Raw genomic sequence first — 16,700 nt, forward strand, 5'->3', positions numbered from 1 at the left:
TGAGTCGACCTTGAGCCGGCTACCTGAAACCAACTTCCGTCGGGATCGAACACAGGTCGTGAGCAGAGCTTTTGACTGCAGTACTGCAGCTTACCACTCTGTGCCACTCTGGCCATGTACCTGCCTTTTTCTAATGGCTTCACAATGTTCAGAGAACAAGCTTTAAGAAGTGACTTTACTGTCAGTTCTAGTGTAATACTGTGTTCTACCAGTAGATGCTGTAATAGCACCTTTATGGTGCTATACCTCACCTGAAATGAGAACCTCTGTAGCAACATCAGTTGACAACAGCAGCCTAAAGAAGTAGGCATCTATTCAACCCACTCAGCTTTAAGAACATGTTAAAAAGCAGCACTCAGATGAGATCTGATTTGGTGGGTTAGTGTGCTATTACTTGCAGATATGACTTGCTTAGGTTCTGCACCAAAAAAAACACACATCTGATCGCCCCCTCATCAACAGTGCTATGCGTTGTGGCAAAGACCTCTTGTAAATTCTGCACTGAGCATCTAGATTGCTATGGAGTGCAAGCCAAGGGGAGCTACCTGCAGGGCCTTGAGGCAGTTACAGTATATTGGCAAAAAGCGTTTATGGATTCTGAACTGCTCCAGATCCTCATGTTGGTGAAGGTCTTAGATCCGTCCCCGAGGGAACCGAACCCAGCCGCAGGAGGAAAAGCAAGCTGAGACACATGGCCCAGGATGAGTGCAAGTGCAACCAAGGCGAGTTTTTCAGAGCTCAAACTAGGGTAATGTATGGAACGTAACCAACCCTCCCCAGCCGGCTTTTTAAAGCAGATAGCCAGACAGTCCCTGAAAATGCAAGCAGCCGGTGTTCACTGCTTAAAGCAGGGGTGTCAAACATAAAGCCCGCAGGCCAGAGGGGAGGTGCTGTGGTTCAGTGGTAGAGCACCTGCTTGGCATGCAGAAGGTCCCAGGTCCGATCCCTGGCATCTCCGTTAAAGGGACTAGGCAAGTGGGTGATGTGGAAGATCCCTGCCTGAGAGCCGCTGCCGGTCTGAGCAGATGATACTGACTTCGATGGACCAAGGGTCTGATTCAGTATAAGGCAATTTCATGTGTTCATCCGACCCCTTGGGGGCTCTTTTCTGGCCGAGGCAGCCCCCCCCTCCACTCTCAATCTGGGCTGGACAGGCATGGCTTGGCCCCCACCAAGTGACATGTCATATCCGGCCCTCGTAACAAATGAGTTTGACACCCCTGGCTTAAAGTGTGACATATTGAAAGAGTCAGCTAGGCTCTCGTGCAAATGGATGCTTTTGTACCAATGCTGACGACACACAAGAGCAGCATTACATATTCTTCCAGGGGGCAGTACCCCATCCCAAAAGTCTACAAAGCAGGATGAGGCAGTGTAGATAGAAAAAGAGTTGGTTTTTATATCTCACTTTTCTCCACCGTAAGGAGTCTCAAAGCAGCTCACAATCGCCTTCCCTCTCCCCCCACAACAGGCACCTTGTGAGGTAGGTGGGGCTGAGAGCGTTCGGAGAGAACTGTGACTAGCCCAAGGTCACCCAGCAGGCCTCATGTGGAGGAGCGGAGAATCAAACCCAGTGCTCTTAACCATTACACCACACTGGTGCGTAGATACCCATTAAGCTGGACAAGACAGACAAAAAACATGAGGCTGTTTTTACATTTCCATTTTATTACAAAATTATAAAGCACAACGCTCTATTAAACAGAGTTAGCTTTTTTGACCCACATGATTTCTCCCAGAAGGCATTTACTCTCAAGCTGGTCAGACAAGGTGTTAATAAAAAAATGTTTTCCAGGAATTTATCCTCCAGCAGCTTCCTTTCAGTCACAGCCCATCAAACTCTTTGGATCAGGTCATCTATTCTGCCAGAAAACTAAATTTTGCAGTGGGGAGGGGATATATTCATCATGTAACCAGTTAAACATAAACTGACTCCACGAAACAGCTGCTGTTGGAGAATTATTTCCCAGCATTCCTTTCAAAAGCATGGCGGCTTGATTAGTCTAGCAATCTCCGTTTGGTCATATTACACATCTTGTTCTCCCCGTTAAATTTGCACCAATGACATTTCTTCAGTTCATGATGGAAAGCCACTGATCCCGACACCTGGGTAGGTGTCAATCACTTCTCAAGCTGCACTTGGGGATGAACTTGGCCAAATATTTGGGGACATACAAGAGGCACAGTGGGTTGTGACTTCCCTGCAGTGTATCACGTGAACACTGCTCTTGCCCAAACCTTTTCCAATGCAGTCAACTGTTAGGTGTCTAATATTAGAGAGGGGAGGTCAGCCACAACTTGCAAAAAAAAAAAAAAAAAACTACCCTTCCAGAGAGGGACAGTTAAGAATCAAGGCATAATGGTTCCGACAAGGCTTCTGAGACTAGCTGTGAAACTGGAATGTTAAAGAGCAAGAGTCCAGTAGCACCTTAAAAACTAACAACATTTCTGGCAGAGTATGAGCTTTTGTGAGCCACAGATCACTTCTTCAGATACAGCTAGAAGGCGAGTCCCTCTATCCTTTCTGAGAAGCGAGGTCCAAGGCGGCAGCTGCAAGAAGGGAAAGAGAAGGGAGGACCCACAAGCAAGCAAGTGGGATGTGCGCAGGATAGATGGAATCGCATTCTAGCTGCATCTGAAGAAGTGAGCTGTGGCTCACGAAAGCTCACACCCTGCCAGAAATTTTGTTAGTCTTTAAGGTGCTGCAGGACTCTTGCTCTGTTCTACTGCTACAGGCAGACTTGACACGGCTACCCATCGTGATCTATCTCCGTGGAATTTTAAAACTGTCACAGTGGTATTCCTTGTATTGTTCCAGGTTTGTGTGTTTCGTTACGTCTTTGATCAGCAATGCAAACAACTTTTAAGAGGCAAGAAGCGTTCCTTGTTTTTGAAAAACAAAAACAAATGCCAAACTTTCCTCTACTTGTGCAATTAGGGTAGCAGCCAATTTCAAGATCATCTTTGGTTTGACATAGCTCTCTGTCTGAAATGTCTTGCTGGTTACACAAGTTTTTTAAAAAAGTTTGCTGAGGTTACTGAAACACACAAGAGCAAGTCTAGAAACCGTGACACTTAATGGTTACCTTGAATGCAGGATGGAAGAGGTGTATAGTTCTCCCTACACAGCTGCTAGATCTTCAGAAATAACATCAGCATTTGTACATTTCTGAAACTGTCTTTTCTTAGGCTGTCTCTAGCATCTTGGCAGGGGGGAGTGGCAGCTTGATACCAGACTGCAGCCATTTACCCTGAGGTAGGGTACACTAAGACAGCCAACGCAACCTGAGAAGCTGTCACTAAAAATGAGTAATTTTTTTTGTAAGGCCTCTGCAGGCTTTGGGGAGGGAGTAAAGGCCACCGGTCTTGGAAAATAAATACACAACTGCAAAGGAAGCAGATGGCAGAAACATATCCAAGTTACCCACCCAAGCTGCTTCCAAGCCCTCCTTGATCTCCAACAGACAGAGCAAGTCCACAGCGACTTGCAAGGAAACAGTCTTTTGTTCTTAGGGCACAGAGATGAACGTCACCGCCTTCGAGCGGAGTTTTCTGAATTCCTGGAGGAGTGGGATGCAGTCCGGGACTGCGAAGAGGTGGGTGGGAAAACCCAGCGGCTGCTAAAAGGCACACAAAATTAGAAGAGGAAGCAGGAGCTGAGTGGGTAGGAGCTTCCCCCCTCCAGGAGTCATTCTCTCCCCCCCCCCACCAACACAAACACACACACACACACAAAACGCCTTTGGCAAAGTCATTTCTAACCACCCGCATGCAACTTCTGCCAGAACTCCAAGAACTGGCTCAACAGGCTTCCCTTAACAAAGGCAGCTTCAAAAGCCGAACGTGGCATTTTAAGGCAAAACGAAGCATCGGAGCTTGACAGGCTTGAACCGTCTTTGGCCTCCAACAGAAAGAAGCAAGACATCTGTTTATCCTGGGCTGAGAAATGGTGCTGAGCCACCAGAGACCAGAACGCAACCGAACGGCAAAGGGCCCCGGGGCAGAGGGCGAATTACAATACAGGATTTCACTATCACAACAATGGCTCTGGGGGAAGTTAAGACTTTCTGGGTCACCCTGACTTCATTCCCCCCACCTCAACACAAACTGCACAGGTGAGATCCGGCTCAAACCAAGGGATTCTCCTCACATGTGGAACGTTGCACATTTAATCGAGGCTAACGTCACTTGCAGCTCCCAGAAACCCCACTGGACTTGCTCACAGGATATAACAGTCATCAATTTCAAAACAAAAACTAAGCCAGGAGGTAGCTTTTAACCAAGGAGTCTGTGTACTTTTAATCAAGGAGTCTGTGTTAAAAGTACACAGACGCACAAACATTTCTCCCAAGTCCTTCACAGTTGCAAGTTCTCACCGTGGGGGTGCCACAGCAGAAGTTTCTTCATGGGCATCCTCCTGATACCATTAAAATCTGATCTACACAGGAACTCCAAAGCCACAGATGGGGCCACCCTATAGCATGACCTGTAAGGCAAGCTAACAGAACCAAAAGAGGTTTAAGTTTGTTTGTTTTTTTAAAAAAAAAATCATCAGAAAAGGAACGAGCCCCTGAAATACATTTTTAAAGCCCGACAAAGAAAGGCATGACCCGAAGCAGAATATTTTATAGAGAGAGGAAGGAGAATTGGTAGCAGCAAACCCTGTCTCCGCTCTCATGTGCTAGCTTTCTTAGGGCTTAGGCCACCTGGTTTATTCATCAGGGGGGAGGGACGCCTCAGATCTTCGGTCCTTGCCAAGATGTTCTTTACAAGCCGGCAGGAAAGGGCAAATCGGGGTCGAGTTTGAACGTCTAGTGAGGACTTCTAGCTCTCCAGGCACTGTGGTGTATCAGGCACAGCTGGGCACCAAAAAAAGAAGCCGCACAAACTCAAGGGCCCGCTGTCCTGTTTCCTCACCCGCGAGCTCCTTAGGAACGACGGGCAAGGCGCTCGCAAGCCGGTGGCCCCTCTCCCACCACCATGGGAAAGCGTTCCAAGACGATCCGCTGGTTCCGCCGCCAGCGCTCCTTAAGACCGGAAGACGTGTACGGCTCTGATCACATACTGCCGGCAGATGGGGCACTCGTTCATCCGCTTCCCGCATTTCGTGCAGGTGACCATATGCCCGCACTCCAGGAGGACGCAGTCGATAACTGAGTCCATGCAGACCTTGCAGAGGTTCTCTTCCGAGCCGGGGAGCGTGGTGTTACCGGACGAAGCTGAGACCAGAAACGGAAAGACTTTGAGCGGGAAAATCCTGGCACGCATATCTCCCCACTCAAGAATCTCGGTCTAAGATGTCTCGTGTTTGCGATTTTAACTACTTCAAATGCCAAGACCAAATTAAAGTTTTTCTTTTTTTTAATAACTTATTTTTCAAACAACATAAAACAACAGACAACATACCACACACATTCCATTACATAATCAAAACTTCCCACCTGCAACAAGATCTGTGTCTAATACCCTATAACATGGAATTTAGTTAATCTATACTGTCTAACCCAAAAAAAAAAAAAAACAGTGGGTTATAGATCAAATCAAGCCTGAACTGACCCTAGAAGCTAAAATGAGTAAACTGAGGCTATCATACTTTGGTCACATCATGAGAAGAGTCACTGGAAAAAGACAATAATACTAGGAAACGTTGAAGGCAGCGGTAAAAGAGGAAGACCCAAGAGATGGACTGACTCTATAAAGGAAGCCACGCCCCTCAGTCTGCAAGACCTGAGCAAGGCTGGTAAAGATAGGACGTTTTGGAGGACATTGATTCACAGGCTCGCCATGAGTCGGAAGCGACTCAACACTCAGGCACTTAACACACACACAACCCTAATCGTAAAAATAGATAGTTCTTTACCAGGAGAATATAAAATTGTACTCTAACAGAGGCCTTCGTACAAACTAACTACGTTACAAAACATCAATGATGTTATCTGATAGCTATGTCATTTGGTACGCCTCTCAAGCATTATATCTAAGAAATGAATAGCTCTGCATATTTGTTTTAATTAATTGTAAGAAGAATGTACCTGTGAATGTATACCTAGTACAAAAAGAACAGGCCTATTTTCATTCAGATTAAAGTTTTTCTTAATGAAATTACATGCAACATTCTACTTAAGGGCAATCCCCCCCCCCCAAAAAAAAAAAGATTTGGGAAAGGATGTGAGAAATGGAGGCGAAGATGCGGAAAACAGAACCGCCAGCACAAAGGGTAGGCCGAGCGCCTGCCTTGGGATGCAACTGTTTGCTGCCACAGGAGGATATGATGGATATTTGTAAAGTTAGGAGTGTTGCAGAAACTGGACGGAGCAGAATTATTCACACACGCTCAAGAGTACTAGAACAGGATCACCTATCCTGGCAATTACGGATGCCTTCACACCATGCTGGTTCCATTAATTTATAGTATGTCATGCCTTCTTGGCCCTAAACAATGATCCAAAGCAGCTTTGAAACTGGCCAAAGCTAATCAGCAAATACATCAAAAATCAACCCTAATTCGCTTCTGGAACTCACTGCCACAAGATGTGGTGAGGACCACTTTGCTTACCTGGAAAGGATCAGACAGGTAAATGGGAAAGACCTGTTCGGTTTTGATGTATTTATTTGCTCGTTGGCTTTATTGCCTGGCCAGGGTATCTTCATATGGTCAACAACAAAAGCACCCAGTTCAGAGCACCGTGTTCAAGGCTGCAAGGCAAAGTGCTGGGGGGGGGCGGGAAGCTAGAGCTACCAACAGGTGGTAGCCCAGAACAGAACCTCCACATCCAGAGGCAGTATACCTCCGAATACCAGACATTAGGGACAAATGAAGGGCTGCTTCCACCCTTCCCAGCTTGCAGTCTCCCTCGAATCCTTGCTACTGCTTCTCTCCAGGGCAATGCTTTGATAGACGTTAGCCCCATTTCTGTTTAGTACTTTTTTTCTGCTGACCTCTAAGGAGGGGTCGTTGCTTCTGGACCTTCAAGAGAGCAGCTGCCTTGTCTAAAGATGCCTCGAACCCAAGAATGCTGGATCGGCTCAGCCGCGACAGATTGGAAATGCACAACTTACTTTCGAAAAACCCTCATTAATCTCCCCTCCTCCAATATGCTTCATCTACCCTGATGCTTTGTTGTTTAACAATATAAAGATTGTCTGGCCAGGCGATAGAGCCCAGCTTTTTTCCTTGCCTTTTCTAAATTCACCTCTGGAGTCATTCCATCTTACACCATTCTGGTGCAGAAAGGCAGATGCCTGAAAGAGGGTAACCTTTTTACATGCTAAAATCAGAGATTCAGAACACCAGAATGCACACGCTGAAGAAACACTCGAAGCAGCCTTATTCCAAGTACGGCCATTAGTTCTTTCAGCTCAGCAGGGTCTACTCTAACTGGCAGCAGTTTTCCAAGAAACCTGGCAGTAGAAGGTCTTTTCTCAGCACCTATGACCCTCAGATCCCTTTAAACTGAAGGTGCCAGGGACTGACCCTAGGACCACACTTGGAACACTGTGTACAGTTCTGGTCACACAGAACTTGAGAAGTGTACAGAAGGGAACAGTTCTGTGTACAGTTCTGGTCACGCAGAACTTGAGAAGGTGAAGAAGAGCAACCAAAATCATCAGGGGACTAGAGCAACTGCCCTATTAGGCAGTTAAAACGCTTAGGACTGTTTCGCTTGGAAAGAAGGCGCTTAAGGGGAGTCATGATAGAGGTCTATAAATTTATGCATGACATGGAGAGAGTAGACAGGAAGAAGCTTTTCTCCCTCTCCCATAATACTAGAATGCGGGGTCATCTGCTGAAGCTGGAGGGTGAGAGATTCAAAACAGATAAAAGGAAGTATTTCTTCACACAACACATAGTTAAATTGTGGAACTCCCTGCCCCAGGATGTGGTGATGGCTGCCAACTTGGAAGGCTTTAAGAGGGGAGTGGACATGTTCATGGAGGAGAGGGGTATTCATGGCTACTAGTAAAAATGGATACTAGTCATGATGCATCCCTATTCTCTCCAGGATCAGAGGAGCTTGCCTATTATATTAGGTGCTGTGGAACACAGGCAGGATGGTGCTGCTGCAGTTGTCTTGTTTGTGGGCTTCCTAGAGGCCCCTGATTGGCCACTGTGTGAACAGACTGCTGGACTTGATGGGCCTGGGTCTGATCCAGCATGGCCTTTCTTATGTTCTTATAACACTCTGGAGAGCCACTGCCAGTCTGAGTAGACAATACTGATCTTGATGGACCAATGATCCGATTCAGTGTAAGGCAGCTTCAGGTGTTCAATGCGCAACGTGCACCTCGTAGCCAGTATGCCTCAATCCTCCTTTCCTTTAGTAAATAAACCACCACCTTACTTTGAAGCTCAACAGGACACCAAGCGGAGGAGATTTACAACTGTTTGCCTTCCAGAACACTGCTTCCAGATACCAGATCACAGCCGAGACATGTCTCCCTCATTAAACAGCCGAAGAATCCCACCGAGTTGCCCTTTTGAGACTACTCACCGGTTTGATCATCCGTGTCGGAAACTGAAAAAAGAAAAAAAAGGAACTGAAGAGGCCAACGAGAGCATTGGTGCAAAGGCTGCTGCAGCCGAACTCAAGAGGAATGAGCCAAGCTATTCACGTTCCCGCAGTTTGGTTTCGGGGGAGAGGGGCATACTGCTGCTCAGGAAAGGAGGCACGGGGCTTGCTATACTGGCATTTGGAAGATGGCTGGAAGGAGATTTTGAGCGGTTTTACGATACAGCAGATGCTTGGTCCGGGGTACATTTCCCTCCAAACCTTGACCTGGGCGAGAAGAGGCAGGAAGCCGGACGGCGGCCGATGCCCCATATGGCACGGATCACCACAAGGCAAAGCTGGACCACCTGCCCCAAATCCCAGCTGCACAAGGGAGCAAGTCAGAAAGGAAGTGCTTTTTAATTCACTTGCGGAACTCACTGGCCGAAGGAAAGGAGTAAAGGCCATCTGAACACACATGAACCTGCTCACACACTACTAGGGGAGGGGCTGCGGCTCAGTGGTAGAGCATCTGCTTGGCATGCAGAAGGTCCCAGGTTCAATCCCCGATATCTCCAGTTAAAGGGACTGGGCAAGCAGGTGATGGGAAAGACCCCTGCCTGAGACCCTGGACAGCCGCTGCCGGCATGACTAGACAATACTGACCTTGATGGACCTTGATGGTCTGATTCAGTATAAGGCAGCTTCACGTGTGTGTGTTCAGCAGCTTAGATGGCTTCAAAGGGGGAGATAAGATTATGGAGGGTCTACCAAAGGCTACCAGCCATGAGGGCCAAATGGAGCCTCCATGCTCAGATGCAAAACAGCTCCGGGCAACGGCTGCTAACGGGCAAAGGCAAGGCTGTAGCCTTCATGCACTGACCGGGGGCCTCCTGGAGACTTTGGTCATTTATGCAGAGGAAATTTGAGTTTGGTTTGCTGCACAGTTTTCTGCTCTGAATTCTCAAACATCATATGCATAAGAGCTTCCCCACCCCCAATTCCAGGAGTACCTTGTGATTAATTAGGCATCCCCAGTGAATCACGGAGCTTCTGAGTCCCTCCCCCTGAAAACGCACCCTTGTTACAGTTTACTTGGAGGGGGTGGGTCAGCTCTTAAAGGGGCTGCGTGTGGTTTTGCTGGTTATTCCTCCCCACCTTTCTTCATTTCATGAAGGTTTAACTCCCTCTTTTGTGCTTTGCTTTGAGGGAAGGGGTTGGATGGCAGGGACAGACATGTGGGAGAGAGAAGCCAAAATGGGCGCGGGGGGAGAAACCCGAAAACATGCATGGAAATAGGGGGAATTGGCATCGCTCTTGCCTCGAAGCAGTATTTAAATTTGTCCTAAAACAGGATCCTAGAACTGCGGGGGAAGAATGAGGCCACAGCGAAGTCACGTCTGAAGGCCAGTAAAATCATGAATAATGCAAAGGAAGCCTTGAAGCAGTTCAGCAGGGACTGCCAAGTAAATACCCCAGCATAAATGGCCTTCGACAAACTGGACAAGGTGGATTTTTTGGTCTGAGATATCGGAGGACTATTCCAGCTCCTTTAAAGACCAGAGAGGGGGAGAGAACAAAATGGCATTTTTTTTAAAAAAAATCTTACCCAGTTGCTGAAGGTCCTTCTCTTGGTAAAGGCGAGTCACCCTCTCCATCAGCTCCCACTTCTCACAACAGCCCTTGTAATTCACAAAGTTGCGGGCAAGGATCTCCTTCAGCTGCCGTACCGAGAGGGCGTCGATGTCTTGCACGCTGGTCAGGTCAGAGAGCGAGGCCCTGCGTCCCAAAACCAAGGTATCCTCCGAGTCGGTGGACTGGAAAGACACCACACTTAAAATTGCCCAACTGGCTAAAATCAGAGGAGGTCACTCTCAATCTGCCGCCTGCAGGGCTTATAAAAATCACTGACTATCTCTAACATTAGGAAGAATTTTCTAACAGAGCGGTTCCTCAGTGGAACAGGCTTTCTCGGGAGGTGGTGAGCTCTCCTTCCCTGGAGGTTTTTAAGCAGAGGCTAGATGGCCATCTGTCTGCAATGCTGATCTATGACCTTAAGCAGATCATGAGAGGAAGGGCACCTTGGCCATATTCTGGGCATGGAGCAGGGGTCACTGGGAATGTGGTGGGGAAGTTGTGAATTTCCTGCATTATGCAGGGGGTTGGACTAGATGACCCTGGTGGTCCCAACTCTATGATTCTATGATTCTAACACTATTCTCGTACATTTAAAAAAAACATATCTGCCTAACCTTTGTGTCAGGACTGGCAGCTTGCGAGCTGTTTTAAACAATTCAAATGAACGCGTGCATGAAAAGTCAGCTTAAAAATGACGCGACCAAAATCCAAAGCAGCACCGACAGTCATGAATGAGTCCCTATCACTTGCCATCAAAGGCTCAGGGAAAGAACAGGACAGCTTCGGCATCAAAAAGAGAAGCCTCTCCGTAGCTGGCACCACCATAGAAACGACCGTGTTCCTGGGGATTCGCGTACCAGATGTCTGGATACAGTTATGTGGAACACGGTCTTGGGTGTGTGAGAGTCCATACCAGGAGGAAGCAAGCTCTTTGGAATTAAGATGGATGGTACTACTCTGGAGTAAGGGTGTTCAGGTGTGGAAACAGGCCCAGGCTAGCCTGATCTCTTCAGATCTAAGAAGCTAAGCAGGGCCAGCCCTGGTTAGTATTTGGATGGGAGACCACCGAGGAATACCAGAGTTGCTGTGCAGAGGAAGGCACTGGCAAACCACCTCTGTTAAGTCTCTTGCCATGAAAACCCCAAAAAGGGGTCGCCATAAGTCGGCTGCGACTTGAAGGCACTTTACACACACACACAAGGCAAAAAAAACCCCACAATAATTGGTGCAAGGGAATTATATTTTAATAAATTCTGTAACCCCTACGAGTTTCGCACAGGCTTCTTCAGGGGGATTTTTCTCCACTTCTGCATGGGGTATAATTCCCTGGAACTAATTACTGTGGGCGGAAGGGGGGGTTGTTTTTGTTTTGTTTTGGTGCGGCCCCCCTTTTTTTCTTGTTAGCTAACTGGATGCCACAAAAAGGTTTTGAAGCCCAAACCAGATGTGACTCGAGAGAATGTGATCCAGAACTCCAGATCTTCATGGGTGGTCCTAGCTGGCTGCTTTAGAAATGTGGAAAGCTCCCTGCAAGAGGTGTTTAACCTTTTCCCTCCCATGCCTTTTTTCATCTCTCTTCCTCTGTGAAACTAACTGAAGGGGGGAGGGCGTTCAAACTGTTGGAAGAGGCATGGGAGGAAAGCGTTAATTGTCCCCTCCCTGATCTTCAAGGCAGCTAAGTGGGGCTGCTAATTAGCTTCTGTAAAAATAAATCAAAGCCCAGGTGAGCCCCAATCATGGACCTCTTGCATCACACTTAGCTTAAGACTTCTGGGAATCTGGCAATATAGATTCTCAAGCCTAAGCATCCAGGGGGGTATTCGCACGATTTTTAAAAAACAGCACAGCAAAATGGAAACAGGTTCCATGCTGTGTTATTTTCTGCAAGCGAATGATATGGGGCGCAGGGGCTGAAGGCTGGCCAGTCCCGCCTGGCACGTAATGCGCAGCAACTTTGGTTCAATACACACAAAAGCAAGATTAAGAGAAAGGCATTCTCCAGAGGAGAAGAAGAGTTGGTTTTTATATGCCAACTTTCTCTACCACTTAAGGAAGACTAAAACAGAGTTGCACTTACCTGTAACTGCTGTTCATTGATGTCTTCGGTGCAGACACACATGTGGGACTGCGCCTGCGCGCAGGCCTGCCGCCGGAAAAAATTCAATAGCCTTAGTCCTCCACCGGGGATGCCCCTCCCTCACAGGCGGGGCCGGCCTTCGCGCCGTGCAGCCCGCATGCTACTGGGCGGGGCATCCCCTTCCCTCCTCAGTTCCTTCTCCGCCGCCGACCAAGACTGGAATACACGAACCAGCTATAACTTAATCCCTTCATTTAATAATTTGTTTCTCTTCTTTTCTTTTCTTTTTTTTTTTAGGTCGACAGCGGGGTCGGAAGGGAGGGATGTGTGTCTGCACCGAAGACATCAATGAACAGCAGTTACAGGTAAGTGCAACTCTGTTTTCATCTTCTGTCTTCGGTGCAGCCCCACATGTGGGATATTAGCAAGCTTACCCAGTAGGTGGTGGGGTCGACTCAGGAAAAAAGGGTCTGCAGAACTGCTCTACCCACTGCTGCATCCTTCCTGGCCTGCAGGTCCAGAGCGTAGTGCTTCACAAAGGTGTCTTCCGAAGACCACGTCGCCGCTCTGCAGATGTCGCCCACAGGAACTTTTCTATGGAGAGCAGCAGAAGAACCCTGCGCCCTGGTGGAATGCGCCCTAATGCCCAAGGGGCATGTCACCTTCGCCTGTTTATAGGCTATTCTAACCGCCGTGACCACCCACCTCGCTATAGATTGGGCTGAGGCGGCTTTACCTTTCTTGGGACCCTGATAGCATACAAACAGGGACTTGGACCTTCTAAACTGTTTGGTACGGTCAATGTAATAAAGGAGAGCCCTTTTTACATCAAGGGTATGTAGCGTCCTCTCTGCTTGAGAGGAAGGATTGGGGAAAAACACAGGTAGAACTAAATCTTGAGCTAGGTGAAAGGAAGAGATCACCTTGGGTTTAAATCTAAAACTAGGGTGGAGGACCACCCTTTCATTATAAACCCTGAGAAAGGGGCTATCAATACGAAGGGCTGCCAGCTCCCCTACTCTCCTAGTTGATGTCACAGCCACCAGGAAGGCTATTTTAGCCGACAAAAACGACAGGTGTACCTGAGCTAAAGGCTCAAAGGGTGCTAGCATCAGTTTGGCTAGGACCAGGGAGAGTGACCATTGGGGCGTTAGTATAGGAGTAGGAGGAAATAAATTATTAAGACCCTTCAGAAAGCGTTTTGCAAGGGGATGGGAGAAAACTGTATAACCCTCCACCTTATCGTGGAAGGCTGAAATCGCAGCCAAATGTACCCTTATGGATGAGACTGCCAGTCCCCTCTTGGTTAATTCCAACAAATAATCCAAGATCTTAGGAACAGGGCAGGTAAAGGGAGAAAAACTTTCCTGATCCGCCCAGGCTAAAAATCTATCCCACTTCCTGTCATACGAATAACGAGTCGAGGGCCTTCTAGCTTGCAAAAGGACCTCCTGAACCGGCTGTGAACAACCCACTAATGAGAGGGAAGGATTCTCCACGCCATGAGGTGTAGTCTCTGTACATCGTGATGGGCCAGTTCCCCCCAGCGAAGTAGGTTCGGGTGGTCTGGAAGTGGCTTGTAATTCCCCCCCGCCAGGTGTGTAAGAAGGGTGAACCATATCTGTCTCGGCCATCGGGGTGCTATGAGAATGCAGTCGGTGTTGTCTGCAGCTATTTTCCCCAGAACTCGGGCAAGCAGGGGGAATGGGGGGAAGGCGTAAAACAGGCGGTTCGACCAAATAAGCTGGAAGGCGTCTCCCAGGGACAAGGGGTCGCTCCCCGCGAGAGAGCAGAATTCTACCGCTTTCTTGTTGCCCCTGGTCGCAAACAGGTCTATCTGAGGAGTGCCCCATTCTTGGAAAATGGGGAGGATAAACTGATCCTGTAGTTCCCATTCGTGGTTTGTGGTAAAAACCCTGCTCAAGGAATCCGCCCAGGTGTTGTGGATCCCCGCTATATGCATGGCACGTAGGTCTATGTTGTGTCTCCCAGCTATTGCCCAGATCCTCTGGGCTTCCCTGGAGAGAGGAATGGAACCTGTGCCCCCTTGTTTGTTTACATAAAACACTGTGCAGGAGTTGTCCGATTGTAAAAGTGTTCTCGAGTTCTGGAGGATATCTGAGAATGAGGTAAGAACATAACGCACAGCTCTCAGTTCTAGAAAATTAATGTGCATAGACAACTCACTAGGAGACCATCTATCCTGAACATAGTGACTCCCGCAATGACCACCCCAACCTTCCATAGAGGCGTCTGTGGTGACTGTAAAACTTGGAGTCCAAAACCCCAGAGGGATCCCTTTAAGAAGATTAGGCTCAGAGAGCCACCATTGTAGTGATCGCAGAATAGGCCTAGGGATAGACAGTCTATACCACTTGGAGTGGCGAGAGCAGTCGTAGGACCTAATGAACCAATTTTGCAGTTCCCTCATCTTAAGCCTGGCTAGAGGGGTCACTGCAGTGGTCGATGCCATTAGGCCTAATAATCTCTGTATAGAGACTACTGGTTGGTGTCTATATCTCATAAAAAGATGGACTAGCCTCTTAATGGAGGACACCCTCTCAGTGGGGAGGAATGCCCGACCTGCTGTGGAATCTAACACGGCACCAATAAACTGAGCTCTGGGAGAAGGGCTTAATTTAGACTTTTTCAAGTTGACCATCAGTCCCAACTTTGAACAGGTAGAGAGAACCAGCTGCAAATTGACGGAGAGAGACTCAGGGCTAGAAGCCGTGAGCAGCCAATCGTCAAGGTAGGGATAAATCGTGCATCCCTGGTCTCTGAGGAAGGACATAACTACCGCCATGCATTTCGTAAATACTCTGGGGGCCGTGGCAAGGCCGAAAGGGAGGACAGAATATTGAAAAAATTCAGACCCATAACGAAACATTAAGAAGTGTCGATGTTCAGGGTGGATGGAAATATGGAAGTAAGCGTCCTTCAGGTCCAAAACTGCGAACCATGTATGAGGTGAAATAAGTTCCATCACAGAGGGTAGGGAAACCATTCTGAACTTGGAAACTCGTAAATATTTATTCAAAAATCTAAGATCAATAATGGGTCTAGAGCCCCCATCCTTCTTATCAACCATAAAGATACGAGAAAAGAATCCCAAACATGGGAGGTTAACTTTTTCAACAGCACCCTTCAGGAGAAGTTCACCTAGTTGGGGTGCAAATTCTGGGAGTGGGTTGTCTGCCGCAGAACTGGCAGAGAAACAAGTAGGGATGGATTTAAACTCCAGGTGGTAACCCTGGGAAATAACCCTGAGAACCCAGGTATCAGCGCAGATAGCTTGCCAGGCCTCAGAAAACTTAGCCAACCTATTCATGAACGGTAGTCCCTCCTCTGAGGGTTGCGGAAATAGTCAGAACTTTTGTGAGGGTTGTCTCTGATCCTTGTTCTGGGGGTTAGGGTGAGAGCGTTGCTTGAAACCGTGTTTTGGTCTAGGTTGCTGATGTTGGAATTTATCCTGTGGAGGATACGGGTGAAATCTTTGAAATCTCTGGTATCTGTTGAAGGATGGGCCGAAAGATTGTTGACGATATTGAGGTTTGTCCCTCTGTTGTTGGTGAAAAGGAGGAGCTACCCCTAGAGAACGGGCGGTCTGGCGGTCCTTCTTGAGATTCGTGAGAAATTCTGTGGTAGATGAAGCAAACAGGGTATCGCCTTCAAATGGGAGATCCTCGATAAGTGATCTCGTGTCCAACGGAAGGGCAGTAGAGCGAAGCCAAGAGTGGCGACGTAGGGTGATTGCTGAAGCCATCGTTCTAGCTGCACTATCTGCAGCATGTTTGCCTGCGTTGATCTGCTGTCTCGATAAGCGAGTGGCCTCTGCTTGGATAAGACGCATGGCATTCTTAGACTCCTCTGGAAGCAGGTCAATATGGGGGGCAGCCTTCTCCCACAAAAAAAGCTGGTACCCCCCCATGATGGTTTGATAGTTGGATATACGGAAACTCAGGGCAGAGGAGGTGTATGTCCGTCTGCCCAGCTGATCGAGTCGTTTACTCTCCTTGTCGGCAGGGGTTGAATGTGGTCCCTGGCGCTGCCGAGATTGCATCTCCGTGGTCACTATGGAGGAGGGCGGAGGGTGGATTGTGAGGAATTCAGCCGACTCAGATTTTGTCCTATACAGGTTTTCCACCTTCTTGGAAGAGGCTGGTAAGGAAGCAGGTTTCTTCCAGAGAGATGTGGCTATCTCTGAGAGGCCCTCCAGTATGGGGAAGGCAGCAATGCCCGGTGTATCGGGGTAGAGACGACTAAGGATCTTGTCCTTAGGCCTATTGTCCGTTGTGGAGATATTAATGTCCAATGCTTCAGCCATCCTTATCATTTGCTCCGTCCGGAGCCTGAGATCTTCAGATGGTGAAATAGCCTCTGTGTCCCCTACCAGTTCATCTGGTGAGGGTTCTGATACATCCTCAGAGCTTTCATCCCTTGACTCTGTTTCCTCCAGTTCGGATTCCGGTCTAGGAGTGCGCTGAGTCAGAGGG

The 16,700-nt window shown here is 48.1% G+C and overlaps 1 protein-coding gene across 1 annotated transcript in view; it reads right to left on the bottom strand.

The window, feature by feature from the left end:
- Positions 1–5,014: 5,014 nt before the first annotated feature.
- RFFL (ring finger and FYVE like domain containing E3 ubiquitin protein ligase) overlaps positions 5,015–16,700 on the bottom strand; it is a 46,123-nt gene continuing 34,437 nt past the window's right edge. The window contains exons 5-7 of the mRNA XM_056864888.1: positions 10,099–10,306; positions 8,493–8,516; positions 5,015–5,219 (exon numbers count right to left, since the gene is read on the bottom strand). Of these exons, the coding sequence (XP_056720866.1) occupies positions 5,029–5,219; positions 8,493–8,516; positions 10,099–10,306 (423 nt within the window). The 3' untranslated portion in view covers positions 5,015–5,028. The remainder of the gene's footprint in view (positions 5,220–8,492; positions 8,517–10,098; positions 10,307–16,700) is intronic.

This window comes from Euleptes europaea, chromosome 19, assembly GCF_029931775.1.
Source record: "Euleptes europaea isolate rEulEur1 chromosome 19, rEulEur1.hap1, whole genome shotgun sequence".
In the NCBI taxonomy this organism is placed as follows: domain Eukaryota; kingdom Metazoa; phylum Chordata; class Lepidosauria; order Squamata; family Sphaerodactylidae; genus Euleptes; species Euleptes europaea.